The sequence below is a fragment of the Megachile rotundata genome, chromosome 11 (genome assembly GCF_050947335.1).
Source record: "Megachile rotundata isolate GNS110a chromosome 11, iyMegRotu1, whole genome shotgun sequence".
In the NCBI taxonomy this organism is placed as follows: Eukaryota; Metazoa; Arthropoda; class Insecta; order Hymenoptera; family Megachilidae; genus Megachile; species Megachile rotundata.
The window spans coordinates 15,126,559-15,143,975 of record NC_134993.1 but is presented as its reverse complement, the minus strand read 5'-3'; the positions used below and the strand labels follow the sequence as shown (position 1 = coordinate 15,143,975).

At 36.3% G+C, this 17,417-nt stretch overlaps 2 protein-coding genes across 6 annotated transcripts; one reads left to right on the top strand and one right to left on the bottom strand.

Annotated features, from left to right (window-relative positions):
* Positions 1 to 793: 793 nt before the first annotated feature.
* On the top strand, positions 794 to 5,526 carry LOC100876383 (peroxisomal N(1)-acetyl-spermine/spermidine oxidase). Its single transcript, XM_003699889.3, has 4 exons — positions 794 to 902; positions 1,302 to 1,997; positions 2,276 to 2,816; positions 2,890 to 5,526. Exons 2-4 carry the CDS (start codon positions 1,814 to 1,816, stop codon positions 3,728 to 3,730), a joined length of 1,566 nt encoding a protein of 521 aa, XP_003699937.1. The 5' UTR covers positions 794 to 902; positions 1,302 to 1,813; the 3' UTR covers positions 3,731 to 5,526.
* LOC100876495 (excitatory amino acid transporter 1) lies at positions 4,990 to 17,199 on the bottom strand. 5 transcript variants are annotated; one of them, XM_076537494.1, is made up of 10 exons: positions 16,968 to 17,199; positions 12,834 to 13,241; positions 12,627 to 12,745; positions 11,156 to 11,361; positions 8,854 to 9,254; positions 8,568 to 8,762; positions 8,275 to 8,458; positions 7,754 to 8,182; positions 7,540 to 7,674; positions 4,990 to 7,393 (listed from the first exon to the last, which is right to left on the bottom strand). In XM_076537494.1, exons 4-10 carry the CDS (start codon positions 11,173 to 11,175, stop codon positions 7,246 to 7,248), a joined length of 1,512 nt encoding a protein of 503 aa, XP_076393609.1. In that variant the 5' UTR covers positions 11,176 to 11,361; positions 12,627 to 12,745; positions 12,834 to 13,241; positions 16,968 to 17,199; the 3' UTR covers positions 4,990 to 7,245. The 5 variants fall into 5 exon arrangements, with proteins under 5 accessions (XP_076393609.1, XP_076393610.1, XP_076393611.1 ...); XM_076537495.1 differs by having other exon boundaries at positions 12,693 to 12,745; XM_076537496.1 differs by lacking the exon at positions 12,627 to 12,745 and adding an exon at positions 9,414 to 11,082 and having other exon boundaries at positions 16,968 to 17,198.
* Positions 17,200 to 17,417: the final 218 nt, after the last annotated feature.

Genomic DNA, 17,417 nt, shown 5'->3' with positions numbered 1-17,417 from the left:
ACATTAAACACTAGTAATAACACACAAGGTACACTAATATATCCGTATATGCATGCAGGTAACACACTGGTTAAGTCACTGACACTTGTAGAATCACACCATAAAATTTGTTAATACACCCGCATATTTATTAAAAAATATTTATTAAAACACACTAAACACTTATTAAAGCACAGTAGGTAATACAGGGACAAGCACAATATCGGTAAAGTAAACCCTTGACTCGTACCGGTAAGTGTTGACAGGGCCGACCCGACCTCCTCGACTTCCAAAACAAAACTGAGCAGCGGCGACCTCTTCAAGTGTAAGTGCGATTGGTAGTTTACAGTAGCCAATTAGACATCACGTAATCGACCAATAGATCAAATCGAAGTGCAAGAATGATTGCTAGTTACAGTAGCCAATCAGACATCATGTAATCCACCAATAGCGTGCAGCCACTCTCATTGGTTGCTGTATAATTATTCTAACGTCATATTTTTTATAATTTTATATTTTTTGGTAGTTTATTAACAAATTTATTGTTGTAATTATTTAAATTTATTAATTTTTTTTAACTTAATCTTGCAGATATGTTGCAAAATGATTATTTATTAATATACATATATGTATATATCGTAAATTATATAATATAATATAATGGGAATAATATGATGGAATATAGGAGATTATTATATTTGAAATAACACAAAAGCACAATAACTTTTAAAACACTAAATGAATTTATTTTTTTTTCCTTACTAGGGCCTAGTGATACCTTATATTTCATCAAAGTGTATACGCTACTGAGGACTTCTACGGATAGCTTACTGCGCATGCACTGGAACTGCCCAACACTGCGCCGTATCGTTTTCAAACAATTAGTTCTAACCTTGCACCGCTAGAGGCTGGAGCTTTTTGCTGTACGTAAAATAAAATATTTTTAATTTCTTTTTCTAACCTATTTAGCACATTGTGATGACATTTCTTCATTTCTATAGACGTCCTGGAAAACTATTCTTCTCAGAAAAGCGTGAAAGTTCCTAATTTTGAAGAAAAACACAATTCCTTATTTTTCTAGATTCACGTTTAACCGCCAGATGGCAAGTGCTACTGTTTTCAAGCAGCGCGCGCGAAAATATAAATTTTCAAATATATATTCAAGAATGATGCTCCCAAAATACTTTCAATTTTTTAAATTAATTACTGTACAAAATATTGTAATCTAATAGTAACTTTTTCTATAAACAGCTTTTCAATATAATTATTTTATAAAGAGAAGTGCACTATTTATTGATTTCGCATTTGTTTCTTATCAACAGGGAACTATATGTTATAGCGATTGACCGGATCTCTTTCGCTTCATCGCCATTTTCCCTATGATAGCCACTTGAGTACTCAATCACGCATTGCAACTAACTTCAGTACGTTTCCACTACTTATAATGTCACACTTCTACTGTCTCTATCATATATACGGTGGACAAAAATATGTGAATAGAGCGAAGAAGTAATAATATAAGCAGTATATAACATAAAGGATCACAGGGTATTCTCGTTTGGTGCCGCCAATGTTACAATGTTTTAGTAATAATTAAAGTCGACATGCGCGGAATAAACGAAAACTCGTTGTTCAATGAGTACGATCTTAAGTGGAACGGAATGATAAAAATTAAAGACATCGAAGAAGTCTAAGTGTGTTCTTACAAAGTATTTTAAATTAATTATACTGAGGGATAAAATTGCTGAAATGGAAAAGTATTCAGGCCTAATTTATTGTACATGAATTTTTATGAACTGTCCACGGACATTTTACCATTGACAGCTGATATGATATGATCATGGCGGAATCCACGAAGAGAACAGAAGATGATAAAGTTAAATGTAAAATTTTAATTGTTGGTGCTGGTATGGCCGGATTATCGGCCGCAAATCACTTACTGAAAAACCACGAAACTGATTTTTTGATTGTTGAAGCTCGAGGACGGATAGGTGGTCGAATTGTTGCTATGAAACTCGGTAAATGTATACATAACCTATTTTCAAAATTGGTTAATAATCAATACATCTTCGATTACTCGTTTTAGCTTTTGATTCTGGTTATATAAATTTATCCTTCTTTCTAATGAACAGCGTTTTTTTTAATGTATTTCATATACATACAAAATTGTGTTCTGTTATTCAAGATAGTCATTGAAAGTGTAAATAAGTTAAACATCTTCTTTATTTTACTTTCAAAACTAAATACTAGACATTTCTTAGTTCAAAGTCTAAGTTGTGTGCATATTTTAACATAGGTAATGAGAAGATAGAGTTAGGAGCAAATTGGATCCATGGAGTATTAGGAAATCCAATGTTTGAGTTGGCAATGGCAAATGGATTAATAGACATTGTACGTGTACCAAGGCCTCATAAAGTTGTAGCAGCAATGGAAGATGGAAAACAGTTGCCTTTTCCAGTTTTACAAGAAATCTATGAAGCTTATGTATGTTTTCTAAGACGGTGCGAAGAGTACTTTCTGAGCTCTTATAGTCCTCCAGATGGCATAAACAGTGTTGGAGCACATGTGGCATTGGAAGCTGAAATTTATTTATCATCTTTACCAGTTGAAGAAAGGAAAATTAGACAACTATTATTCGATTGTTTACTTAAAAGAGAGACCTGTATTACTGGCTGTGATAGCATGGAAGATGTTGATCTCTTGGAAATGGGTTCATATGCAGAACTTCAAGGTGGAAATATTAGTCTTCCAGATGGATACAGTGCGATATTGGAACCAGTTGCAAAACACATACCAAAAACTAGCATTTTAACTAGACATGTAGTTACTAAAATTAGGTAAAACAGGTTGACATTACTTACATGGTACAAGTCTTAAAGAAAATCAATTTTTATTTTCATGGAATTGTAGGTGGCAGAGAAAAAAAAGTGTGGACAATGCAAATATTGAAGTTAATAACTGTTCTAATACAAATCCGCATATTGAGATACAGTGTGAAAATGGAAAAACAATACTAGCGGAACAAGTAATCTGTACATTACCACTAGGTGTACTTAAGGAGAAAGCAAACGATATATTTGAACCACCTCTGCCAAATTATAAACTAGAAGCCATAGATAGACTTTTATTTGGTACTGTGGATAAAATATTTTTAGAATACGAAAGACCGTTTTTGAATCCTGGTGTATCTGAAGTAATGCTTCTGTGGGATGACAGAGGATTGACAGAAGAGGAAAAGCAAGATGTTACTAAAACGTGGTTTAGAAAGATATATTCTTTTACAAAAATTTCAGAGACTCTGTTATTAGGATGGATATCAGGAAAAGCTGCCGAATATATGGAGAAATTGAGTACAGCAGAAGTGGCAGATGTATGCACATCGATATTAAGAAGATTTTTAAACGATCCGTTCGTACCAGCACCAAAGAATTGTTTGCATACATCGTGGCATTCTCAGCCGTATACACGCGGTTCCTACACTGCTATGGCTGTCGGTGCAAGTCAATTAGATATTAATCGTTTAGCTGAGCCTATATTTCAAGAGAATGATCCTACTAAAATTTTAATAGCATTTGCAGGTGAACATACACATTCTTCCTTTTATAGTACTGTACATGGAGCATATTTAACTGGTCGAACTGCTGCTCAAGCGCTCTTGGAATCGAAAAAGAATGAAAAGAATTTATTGAGTCTTAGTTGCGAAGACACGAGCGATCTCAGTTCGTGGATACAAGGAATTTCCTTGAATTAAATATTGGGAATTATTTGAAAGAGAATCAGAAATCGTTCTGTATCGACGTTTACACATTATTGAGCACAATTTATTACCGAGGTACGAGCGATATTTTACACTCTGTCGAGGTTGATGACAATTGTGATTTATAGATGTTTAGTATTAAGCAGAACGTATATACTGTTTTAATTTTGTAAATACTATAGTGAATTGTTTATATTATGTACATAAGGATGCCTGTTTAAAATTTTAAGACTTTATAAACGTGCATTTTTCGATTTTATGTACTATCATGCCGTTCTTGTATGATCAAGAAAGGAATGATAGTTTGAAATTGTATTGCAAAACGAAACTTCATTTTGTGGGGTCACCTAACAGGTTTAGTACAGAAGTTTTATATATTCAATGCCATCGAAAGTGCTTTTTATTAAAGAAGTTAATAGAAATTAATTCAGACGTCCGTGATTATTAGCTATCGTGTTAAATAATAAAATTATATTTGCTGCTATATTTACATTTGTAAAATAACGAATAGGATGATGTTAGATTAACATTGTCTTAGTTTGAGAGAAACGACATGAAGCCTTTATGTTTGCATAGAAAATGTAGCAACGTTAATTGCTATGCATAAGAAATAGAATTTCCAAACTTTGCAAGGATTTCCGAATCACTGCTTTTTATTTTTATTAAATTTCTATTTCCTTTCTCCAGTATGTTTTTACTTCAAAGTATTATAACAAAGTGCATTTTATCTAGTCATATTGTGTTAAGCATTTTAGTTGTATACATATAACACTATGATCTTTTATAATTTTCTAAATGCACCTAAGATACCGATCAATTTGGAATAAATCCAATGACAGTCTACTGCGTAGATCATTTTTGCATATCCGTTTGAAGTTAAGACAATAGAATAGGTGACCAAATAAATAAAAGAGTCCTTTATGTTTAAAACGTGATAGAAACTTTTGCAATATTACTGTTTTAATATACATATACGTTTCGTATTTTTTCAAAGTTCTTTTGTAGTATATATTCCGGATTTCTAAGATCCCAAATAGATTTATTTTTTTGCAACTGCCACTTAATATTAACTCATGAAAACGCAAACTGAAATGTAATTGATAAAATAAACAAAAAAGAAAATATTATATGCACAGTTAGTGAATAGAAGAAATAAACAATTTTCAGTAATTCTCTTAATTAATTATTTTATGTTTTAAGTAAACCTATACCTCCTACAAGATGGAGGGGAAATAATGTTGAGTACTAAAACAATTGGTAAAAACTTTTTATTGAAAAATCTGTTCTTGTTTTTAATCATGTAAAAGCACATTTTCACTGTGATAAGAATTATTTTGTTAGCACAATAATGATGGTGTATCATTTGCTGAAATAAAACGGCTGAAAGGCTCAAGTATTTTTCACGTACACGCGTGACTTTGTTTAGAAATAAGCAATAAATTTATTGTTATTGTCAGTTTGTACATTTATTGTACAAATAAATATTATACAGCATATTTTTAAGCAACTATGGCATTACTTAATTACGTACAGGTACATAAATTCTACTCAGAATTTAATTACAAAGTGTAACTGTACATCAATTCATGAGATTAATTATAATAATACAAACATTAGTTTGAATCATGCCTTAACTTTAAACACATCCCATTATTGGAATTGCTGAGGAGCAACATGGTATCAGTTAGCTTTGTTGTAACAATTTAATGAACTAATTGTTGTTTGTTTAACATTTCCAAATAATTAGGTAAAGGATTAAAAATTTGGGATCAATGCAAACAAAAAAGTTTTATAAAATACCATAACTAAAAGCTAACTTGTACTCCTGAATCTCTTAGCAATTCATCTATAATCATTCACAGCATAAAGTTAAAGATATAACTAATTTCACAAAATAAGAAATAAAAGATATGTTAATCAAATTGAACGTGGCCATTATAAAACTTTTATAAAAAGAAGAAGCATGACAATATGAACAATCAAATTAACTGGTTGATAATCAATAATATAATGCCTCCTGAATGTGCAGTGGTATTTCAACATCTAGTTGAAATGAAACAGAATCAAAATTTTGCTTTATTTTCATCTTTATATTATTGTTGAATTTTCAAGCTATTTATAAATTTTGTCTGCAACGAATGTTTTCATTAAAATTATTATTAAAAAATAAATAAGATGTTAATGTTCCTGAAAAGTAAATGTAAACGTAGTTAATTATCTTCCAACTTATTTAACTTAAGTTATGCCTATATAAAGTGTAATACAGTAAATAAATTAAAAATATAAATTGACTATTCAGTTACATTCACTGCATGCACCAATGTAACTGTATAAAGGAATATATATAATAATCATTTAGTGTTTCTGTTAGAGAGTAATAAAATACATTTCTTTACTTTCTAGATAATAGTTGAACACTTTTTGTCTAGTGCAGTGAGGTATTTTAAATACCATAATATTTTTATCATTGACTTTCTACAAATATTACTAGCATGAAACAACTTCTCTTCTGCATGTATTGTGCCCCTTTACAAGCATACAAATCTACTGAAGATTGAACACATTTATAATTACTTTATATATCAATTTCAAAACTGAATAAGAAGGTGACTATAACTTTCTAAAAATTTAGACTTTTCTTATTATTGAATTGGACTGAAACTATGGTTTACATGTGTTTTGCAACTGAATCGTACTAACAGCAAATTAAGCTATCATATTGTAGCGATGGAAGACAAAGATTAAATGTGAAACATTATTCAGAATGCATATCTATTGGTACTAATGTTTTGTCTAGATCAATCATGTACAATCGGATTTTATACATCTCAACTATGTTATTAAAAATCGTGTGTTATTTTAATTACCTCCAAATTTTAAAAAATTATTTTGAAGTCAAATATTTGCATTGCAAGTTTGTTATTGCTATTTGAAGTATCCCCTTCCTTTCATCTCAAGTTAGCAAGAAGAGAATGGTGCTTCGGAAATTGAAAAGTAAGATAAAAAAAGAACACCATTAAAATCAGAACACTTAGGCAGTACTATGTTCACTGTACCCATAGAGGCGTGTAACATTGCACAATGTCAACAGAAAGAATTTTCAAAGTGCCTCATAATGTACCAGGTACAACTTAAAGTGTTCGGCAAAATAAATTTAACAAACTTCGAAATCAAATGTAAAAGCTGGCAACTTATAATACAATCAACTGAACACGACCATTAAAACATGATCAGACAATTCGATTTTTACCCTAATTGAACGAAACTGGGATTAGATTAAGTTAAATATAAAACATGCCCTCGTCAGAACGTCGTATCAACAAAATCGCTTCTCGAGTAACTACGCAAGGTTGCTGCCATCAAGATGTGAATACAAAATTTCGTTCTCGATAAATTTCAAGTTAGGGAATGTAACATTTAACGGATCAAACTGTCGCAGGAGAAAGCGAATGCTCAACGTTTCTGCTATCGTGACAAGTGAATTCTAACAATTAATACTGATCCCGACTTCATATAGACGTTGTCGTATGATGATCTGCTCCGTTCTGGGACTGTGTATTGTGCGATAACGACGTTAGCTCGTTTCTGCTTAGATGGTTCACGATTCCGGCTCCTAGCGAGTCGCCCACCACGTTCACCGTTGTCCTGAAGCGGTCTCTGCAAATTTAACCAAGTTATACTTTTCATATCTATTTTTTTTAACAATATATTATTCAAAGCATGGAGCATCAAGAGTAGATGGAAATAGAAGAAAGCATTCTAAGATAGTGGGCTCTATGGTCCTGCAATTTGAGGAAACTCACAGCAACCAATCAACAGCGATAACCAGAAAGACATCATCAGCTGGAAGGCGAACAGTATCCAGCACCATTACCATTGTCACCAGACCTGCCTGAGGAATTCCAGCTGCTCCAATACTTGCAGCAGTTGCTGTAATACTGAAACAAGTATTATGGCATATTATTTTGATGTCAGACTTGTAACCTTCCTCTCAGACTTGAATATTGTTTGATTTACCTCACTGCAACCAGCTGACCAAAGGTGAGGCTGACCTGCCGTACTTGCGCGATGAAGATAGCAGCCACTGCCTCATACAGAGCAGTGCCATCCATGTTAATGGTAGCACCAATTGGCAGCACGAATCTCGTGATTCGAGGGTCAATGTTATTCCGCTCCTCCAGACAGTTGATAGCGATTGGAAGAGTGGCAGAACTCGAAGAGGTGCCAAATGCAGTGACCAACGCTTGTGCCATGTTTGATATGTACACGTACGGATTCTTTTTCGTCAGGACGAAATACAAGATGGGTAGAACTATGAAACCGTGTATGCATAAACCGATTAGAACGGTGAGGAAGTACATTCCTAGCTGGGCAACGACTTCGTCTAATGATTGCATCTCTGTGATCTTTGCGCCTACCAGGAAGAACACACCTATGGGTGACAACCTGTGAAGGCAGAATTATTTGAAACTGCTACATTTTGCGAGGGAGTGAAATTTGCAATGAAATGCCTAATTTGAAATGAAATGCGTATTCACCAGATCACCCAGTGAGTAATTAGCATCATCGCGCTCGACAGTGACTCGAAGAAGTGAAGAAGAGGTTTCCCTTGCTGTTCCATCTTTCCTAGAGTGATGCCTAGAGCTGTGGCAAAGACAACCAGACCCATAATGTTGGTCCCGGAGACGCTCTTTTGCACTAGCTCCCAGTTGTCCATATTGTCTGCACAAAGATTTTCAAAATTACAAATTTTTAATTTCTCACTGATGCTAGACCAGGCCAGGCCACTGGTCTACCTTCTATTCTTCAAGGATTCTATAGTGATCTTCACCTGTGGAACCATTCACTGGTTTCTGCATTTCGGTCCTGTGCTGAGAAATGCAAGCTTCCACCAGATTTGGAGGAAACATATTCCGAACTAGATCCATCAGAGTATCTACTGTGGACACGTTCTGTGAGTGTTCTTTTGTCTTGATGTCTGGGTTGTTTCCCACTCCGGGTTGTATCGTAATTACCAAAATTATACCTGAAAAGGAGAGTTCAACATGAAGAGTTCACTTCAATATAAGATGTATCAATTTCTTTGTTAAAAAATGATGCTGTAAATCTTCACTGACCTAGTATAACAGCGCTAATAGTGGTAACCATGTAATAAACGATAGCCCGAGCCCCAATCCTACCGCTCAGCGACAAATCAAGAGATCCTATGGCTGAGACCAAACTGGATATGATTAGCGGCAGGATCAAACTCTTCAGCATCCTCAGGAACAGGTCTCCTAAGTAGTTGATGTACATAATCTCGCGTTTCGTCCATCCTTGCGGTCGTGAGCTTCTCAGGATGATACCAAGGATCACACCACCGACCACACCGCCCACAGTGAGCATAGTCAACGAGTTGTGCCTCAGACAGGCTAGAACCTTCTCTCTCCTGGTCTTTGGCCTCTTGTTCGGGTCTTGGGGATAGTATGAGGTGCGTTCTATGATCTTGCATTGTGGATCTGCTCCTGATAGTGGGGACCTGAAAAATTGGGGCTGTGTTAGAACAAGGTGTAAGCTACAAGATGTAAGCTACAATATGTAAGCTACATAAGGTGTTTCTGATAAGTTGGCAAGACTTGTACAATATAAAGGAATTCTCTGAAGAATATCTTGAAGGAATTATGAAGAATAAAATCACCTTAATTCTCAGTGCAAATAAATCGCCAGAAATTCCAAGAAAAAGAAACTACCAAGGGTTAATTGCAAGAATTAATCCTACAACGATGTTAACGAGTCGCGGCTCGTAACTCGGTCACTTCGATCAACAGTGGTTAGAAAAAAAATGTTGTCGAACCAAGAAATTGCGTTAGACGATATCTTATCGTCAGACGAGTAAAAAAGACGATTGCGACCTTAACATCTGATCTCTTGCATAGTCAATGAACGCCTTCTGATTTTAATTAGCGTGTGACTTTTAATTCCTTCCTTTTTGTGAGTACATCTTCAATGAATCTTAATTAAGTATATTTTTAACAGACAAGTATTTGGATGTATTGTCGTGTTTATTTTTCATTTTTATTATTCAGATTCCTGCTTCGTGAGTTCATTTTTATATCCACGTGTTTTTCTACGAGAAGATTCGTGGGTCGAACTGGTCCAACTTGATCATTAACATTCGCGAAACGTTTGCGTAACGTTCACGAGTAGTAGTTCGGGATTTTTAATCGAGTTGTGTGAAAGTCTGACGGCCTTGAATATTTAACACCATTGATGAGAAGGGTACGTCTTCGCGAAAAGAAGTCACCTTCTAAATTAGAATTACGACTGGAAAGAAATAAGCGTACGATTAGTAAAGCATTGGCACAGAATGGCAATTGACAATGATTATTATATCCCTGCTGTCTTGATTCAGGCATGCGCGAACAACGTTTGAATCGAATCAAATAATCAGTCAATCCGTTTGACACAATCGAGTCAATCTCTCAACATTTAATTAACTCTCAACACCATAAGTATGTAACTCTATGTAAGTATATAACTCTTACAGTACAACTTTGCAATTGTGGAACTTAGAATGTTCTGAACAGAGAGTTTGAAATAATTGATGAGTCTGATAATTTATATATGAAACGTAGGTGTTTTAAAGTGAACTGAAGTCACCATTGAATTAAGAAAATAAAAATCGACGATATCGTAACCCATAGCTTCTCAAGCAAGGGTCAAAGTAGTCTTCTTTATGATTTGATTGAGTCTTTGCCGGCGACCTCGGGTTAAGTAGGCCTCAAGAGGCGGTCCAAGTCTTGAAAGTCTCGTTGATGACCTTGTAGCGAGATATATTGTCCTTTGAGACTCAGTCATCGACAGGTTTTATTAGCTTGATAGAAACATTTCGAAATCTTATGTGCCTTCTTCTTTTACTTTGAGTAAGCGAGACGAATATTTTAACAAATTGGATTAATCTTAAGTGGCTCCACAGCAAACTCCACTTATCAAATTGTGCCTTTTCACGGTACGCCTCTGAACGCCGAATTCATTCACTTATTTCTTTGCCTTGACGGCGTCATTTTCTCTGAGTTTGAACATCAACTTGCATTTTATCACATCTACTGCATCATAATTACTGATCATAATTAATGAATATACATAAGCTAATATAAGCTTTACGTAAGCTTTAAAGAAGAAGTGTTTCTTCCCTCTGAAACCTGAACTCTTTAATAAACAGAAGTGTAACTTTTCATGAAAATGATTTAACATTGAGTCACGCAAATTCCTGCAACATTCCGTAACCGTATCCTCGCAAATCCATTAATCAAGCATGCTGCGCATAGTAACTTCATGTGCCTATTAATGTCATCTCAGAATGCCGCCTATATCATACAACACATCAAACTTTTCATGCTCTGCAAAATTTCAAAGAAGATAAATAAAATGAATACATACAATTCAGTGGCAATTTCCATGGTTGTGTCCTATGCTGATTTACGTGATGGTATCCAAAAGACGGTCACCCGTTCGCATAGATCACTTCCGGTGAACCGGAAGCTGCTTCGTGTTCCGATCAGGGAAGAAATACGGTGTGGTGCGATCGGAGAGATCGGAAGAAACTGTTGATCCGGTGATATACCGGCCACTGTCTTCTTAGATCACTGTGAATAATATCGGAAATTAGGAGGAGGAAGAGAATGGGGATCGGTGTATACGCGTGGCGAGTCAACGCGTAATGATCTGATGCGTGGAGATAGTCGCTGTAATTCAATGCGTGATAATCTGACGCGTGGTGACTGTACGATTGATAATCTAACGCGTGGTGACTGTACGCTTGATAATCTAACGCGTAGTGACTGTACGCTTGATAATCTAACGCGTGGTGACTGTACGCTTGATAATCTAACGCGTGGTGACTGTACGCTTGATAATCTAACGCGTGGTAAATCAACAGATGGTAATATAACACTTGGTAATTCAACATGTGATGATCTAACGCGTGGTAATCTAGCGTGTAATAATCTAACGCGTGATAATTCAACGAGTGATAATCTAACGCGTAGTAACTCTATGGTTGATAATACAACGTGTGGTAATCTAACGCGTGGTACTTCAACAAGTGATAATCTAACGCGTGGTAACTCTATGGTTGATAATATAACGTCTGGTAATACAACGCGTGGTAATCTAGCATGTGGTAATCTAACGCGTGGTAACTCTATGCTTGATAATCTAACGCGTGGTAACTCAATCCGTGGTAATCTAACGCGTGGTAATTCAAAGCTTGATAATCTAACGCGTGGTAATTCTATGCTTGGTAATCTAACGCGTGGTAATTCTATGCTTGGTAATCTAACGCGTGGTAACTCAACCCTTGGTAATCTAACGCGTGGTAATTCAAAGCTTGATAATCTAACGCGTGGTAACTCAACCCGTGGTAATCTAACGCGTGGTAACTCAACGCGTGGTAATTCTATGCTTGATAATCTAACGCGTGGTAACTCAACCCGTGGTAATCTAACGCGTGGTAATTCAAAGCTTGATAATCTAACGCGTGGTAATTCTATGCTTGATAATCTAACGCGTGGTAATCTAACGCATGGTAACTCAACGCTTGATAATCTAACGCGTGGTAACTCAACCCTTGGTAATCTAACGCGTGGTAATTCTATGCTTGATAACCTAACGCGTGGTAACTCAAAGCTTGATAATCTAACGCGTGGTAACTCAACCCCTGGTAATCTAACGCGTGGTAATTCTATGCTTGATAACCTAACGCGTGGTGACTCAAAGCTTGATAATCTAACGCGTGGTAACTCAAAACTTGATAATCTAACGCATGGTAACTCAACCCGTGATAACCTAACGCGTGGTAGCTCAACGCATGATAATCTAACGCATGATAATCCATCGTGTAGTAATCTACCGTGCAGTAATCAAGCGTGCAGTAATGAATCTCATTCCCAAAAAGTGACGACGTTAAAGATCTGACCCCTCAGAGTAGATCCAGCGTAGCAAAGGACCGTCCGCAAGCAGCAAGCACATCTATGAAAGGAGAAGATATGAAGAAAGAGGCGCAGGGTAACAGCAAACACAGGCGAAGCAAAAATTGTTTGATGATAATCGTACGTACGCGTTGAACGTTGCTGGATGTACTTGCTAGTCCAGGAGAGGATGTGTGCTGATAGAGCTCTCAATCTGTACCACCTTGGGTGGTACGATTAGCTATGGCGATCCCCCTACGACGATCTCTTCCTGCCGCGCTAGCCTATCATCGCCAGATACATTACAAATACACCGTAACTACGACCCCATCGGGAGAGCACCGGGTTTTATGCGTCTATTGTTTGTCGGTTGTCCTGCTATCTCTCTCGCTGATCCGCTCTCCTCGATCACCTCTGCCCTTACTCCGATACGCGCACCGATCCCTTCCTTCCGACTTCCACTAAATCCTCTTCCTCCGTGGCTGTTTTGCGATGGATGCTGAACGCCGATGATTGAATCTCGGGGATTTTTCGACAACCGAATGGGTTCTTTTAATCTGCAAAAGAAAGGTGTACATTCAGATTTGAATTGATTTGTTACTTCTGTCTTTTCAAACTAGATATGATATCATAATGACAATCACATGACAATCGTATTAAGAATATACATTGTTGTGACCATTAAACTGTAAGCTTTTAATTGATGTAACACTACTGGTATTTTGCGAAACTTTTCAGTCATGAAACTGTGTCAGTTTCGAAATCAGCTTGATAAGCGACCTAACGCTGGTAGCCTAATTCGTTTAGCATGCTGGAAGATCCTCTTGTTTTTTGGTAGGCGGATCGAAAGTAGGAAGGAAGTGGTAATGCTTGGAAGCGTCAGAAGGGTCGAGATGGGTCAAGTTTATAATTGATTACAGTCGGGTACGCTGAATGCGCTCGATACGCAGACCCGATCGAAAGGACTCTTTGTTCCGTCGGAAAGTAATGCGGATTTTGATCCTCGAAAAGAATGCCACGCTTCTCAGTGTCGCAATAGAGCACTTTTACGTGTCGAGAGGAAGAAAGCTTTAAACGTATGCCACAAAATATTCTGGACTATCTGGAGCGTTAGAGTGTTCAACTTCAATCTGATCCATTTGCGCAGAATGACCCTTTTTGACGTGCTGGTTTCGTTTGGTGCTGGGAGATGGAACCTACGGGCAATTTGTGATTTTAGAAACAAGAATTAGACAAGGAATATGAAGAAGAAGCTATGAATGAAGTTGAGGAAAAATAAGAAGAGTGGGAAAATTAAAAAATTAAACTGAAGAACCAAGGAACTCGATACAGTTAAGAGAAGCCCGCAATAATTGTTTCTTCATGGCCTTCTGACATCTAACATCAAGTCTACAATCGAACAATTACATGATCAAGTGCAAAGAGCAACACGTCGAGCAACAAGCTAACCAATTATTCATTCACGCGAACTTGTCTCGCCTATCCTGAATTACATAGCTTCCCGCATTCGTCAAGCGATGAATTTCAAATGGCACGACGCCAAAAGACGCTAAACAAAATTACGCTCGAGTATCGTTCAATGTTTTCAAGGTACAAAAACATTCATCGCTTCTGAATGAACTTTCCACTTCCTATTTTTTTCTATCTGATATTTTTTTCATATCTGATAGGCCTAAAGCATCGAACATAAAATATCCCCACGACAAATTACCGGCAATTTAATGAACTATTATAGAAGCAGATCGTGACGCAATCGGTTGATGATATTCGAGCGAAACGTAGGCGAAGACTTTGGGTATCCGTAATTATTTCTTTCTTATCCTGGCCTCGAAGGTTAGGTTACTAACGTCGAAGGTAACTAAAAAAGAAATTGAATTGATTTGAAATGATAATCAGAGATATTAATTTATGGAAATTAGGTAATGATGATTTGCTTATCCGTTTTTAGCACAAGATCAAAGGGTGCTCTTTTAATTTTTGATTAACGAGTTAATCAAACGTTTAACCTGGTAAATGGGCTACTTTTCCATGAACGTTTAACCGAACGAGAGCTCCCTACTCTTCGCTCATTACGTGCAATTATATTGCTAAATTGCTTGCCCTATATAATATTCAATTATCCCCTAATAACCAAAATGGTTTATAATATCCAGATATTCTTGAAGATATAAATTACTTTCAATTGCGAAGACGATTTCACGCTGATCAATTTCCAAAATCATTTCCCTTGATAGCGAAACTAAAGCTTGAAGGCCGTGAAAAGAAATGTAACGGTTCCTTAAAATCAGCTACTTGCTATTCCTCTAATTTATTCTTGTTATCCGAGTAACGGGACCAGACGTACGAATTGTGAGCATTTGTCAGAAAGAAGATTCCAACAAGATTAAGTCTTCATAAGTCACAAACACCCTGCCAGACAAGCCACTAATGCTCATGTAAAAATGGCAATATACCGCGAGTCTGTACAGTTACAAAATTCTTGACGTTCAGTATGCATGAAATCAGAGAACAGATTAGGTACACAAATAATTACGATTCAAGAACGCAATTACATTCTTATGCAACGCTGATGTAAATGATGTTTATCGTGGCGCACCATTTGTCCCATCTATTGTGAAGCACAAAAAGGAATACGGACAGTTCCGGTTCATACTCTCATTTTCACTCATATTTTCTGAGACCGCAGTATAATCACCGTCCGCATTTTCGAACAATCTGGATCAATTATTGTATAATAAGAACCCTGTAAAAAATATATGCCATGTATTAAATGTAACCTCATAGCAACAGTGCAAGTAATAATTATACTGTTACTTCCTTCCCGTTTATAATTATACGTGGTATTAGATAACATATGATAATAAACGGTGGAAGCCGATAGTGAACTATTTTGCGGAAGATTTAGTAGACTATGATGCGACACGGCACAAAGTTTATTTTCGACCAACTAAATACGTCTATTTCCGACGTAGTTCTGTCAGTATCGTCAATATTCTGACAAACGTGTGTTCAATCATATTTTAAAATTATCTACTAAAAGCATATTTGCATTTTAGCTACAGCTATCCGTTTTAACGTACCGACGCACCATGTGCGTCATATAACAATGGACGCACGAAATGCGTCTTGCGAAGACACTTGTGCAATAGTCAGAAGATAAAGATCATACTCCATAATAGAATAGCATCTTCAAAAATAGTTGCACGAAGAATATCTGCACGATAAAATTAATGCGCGATAAATTCATGCATGTTTGAATAGATGGTATTGAAACAGGTAGCAAACAGTGGTCCATGGTTTTATTTTCTTGGCAGCGTCGGTGAATATGAACTCTGTTGACAAAAACGAAGTTGAAGCCAATTTCGATATTCCCAGATACAAGTTGTACGCAAATCGTGTGTATGTTATATAATATTTGTAAAATGATACCCACTTTATCTAAATTGCCTAAAAAGTGCAATTTTTTCCTTGTCCTTTCTGATTCGCTAATCGTAACATAATATTTCACGGGTTCCATTATCGCATTACTTAATTGTCTGTTCTCTTCTACCGTCAACTATAATCGCCGCACGTGTGCCGTCCCTGTAATTTGATCGTGGTTTCTATGTAACCGTCAATCATTTAACCGCAAATTTCTTCATAGAGAACCTTAGGAAAGACAAATTTGTCTTTGGCAATAACCTGGTCCATTTTAACGCATCTCTTGTAAAAAATAATTGTCTTAGTAATAAATAAAATTTGATCGTGTTTTTCCGTGTGAGACATTTCCGCCAAAACGCCATGCAATAATCGATTTGTGACAAGTTGATATATTTTCGATATTATAAATCGAAACTTATCGCAAACTTCATTCTAAAAGAAATTACGGTTATGTTTCTTTTCGTAATAAACATGGTTTAACCTATATTTCAATAATAAGTTGCTGGACATTACACTTACATTAATACAGTCATTCAGTTGGGGATAATTTAATAACAATTGCATTTTCAAGCACGAATGGAATGCAACGATGACAGATACGAATGAAGAGTATATATAACAGTTTCTTTCATCGCAATAAGAATAACATGCAATTTGTAATCGCAGACAAAGTGAATTTGATATGCAGCGTTTCGAGATCAGTCGATAATTGACGAAAATCTCTAACGAGTATCGACGGTTGGTGAAAGTCGAACTTCAGTGCAAACTGTTCACGATTAATTTATCGATTGATACATTGGCATCATTACGTACTTTTTATCGGTACATACTGCGGTCTTAGAAAGAAAGATTAAGTGTCTCACCTTGAACAAGCTTGTTGAAAGTCGCTCTTCGATTTCGCGATCTAAACAAAACACTTCGCGTGCACAGTAAGTACGCGCCGATTATGTTGCCAATAAAACGTTATACGGAAGTGATTACGTTTACCGCGTAAACTATAACAGACTCGCTTCGGATCAAATAATAGCAAAAACAAAAAAGAAATACAGCACAACAATTCACTCGTTATATTATCGCTTTCGTGTATACTGTGCGATGACAGTCGTGGGACTGTGCTACTACTAGGAGCGTGTAATTCGAGCCAAACGTTCGAAAAGCGCGCGAGTGGTGGGGAAGTCGAAGGAAAGCAAGAAAGGAACAAGTTCTATGAACCGCGTGATCTGATTGGTCCTCGCGTAATCTGGCTCGTCGCGTTCGCCAATCACGTTCCATTACTTGAATCCAAGCTCCACCAATTGACGCACATCCTCTAT

Excerpts from the sequence above, each read along its gene's own strand:
- LOC100876495 (XM_076537494.1), bottom strand. The coding sequence starts at position 11,175 with ATGGAAATTGCCACTGAATT. Across the intron at positions 9,255-11,155 it reads ATGGAAATTGCCACTGAATT|GTCCCCACTATCAGGAGCAG; the intron begins GTATGTATTCAT and ends CCAATTTTTCAG. Across the intron at positions 7,675-7,753 it reads GGTCAGCTGGTTGCAGTGAG|TATTACAGCAACTGCTGCAA; the intron begins GTAAATCAAACA and ends TACTTGTTTCAG.
- LOC100876383 (XM_003699889.3), top strand. The coding sequence starts at position 1,814 with ATGATCATGGCGGAATCCACGAAGAGAACAGAAGATGATAAAGTTAAA. Across the intron at positions 1,998-2,275 it reads AATTGTTGCTATGAAACTCG|GTAATGAGAAGATAGAGTTA; the intron begins GTAAATGTATAC and ends ATTTTAACATAG. Across the intron at positions 2,817-2,889 it reads CATGTAGTTACTAAAATTAG|GTGGCAGAGAAAAAAAAGTG; the intron begins GTAAAACAGGTT and ends ATGGAATTGTAG.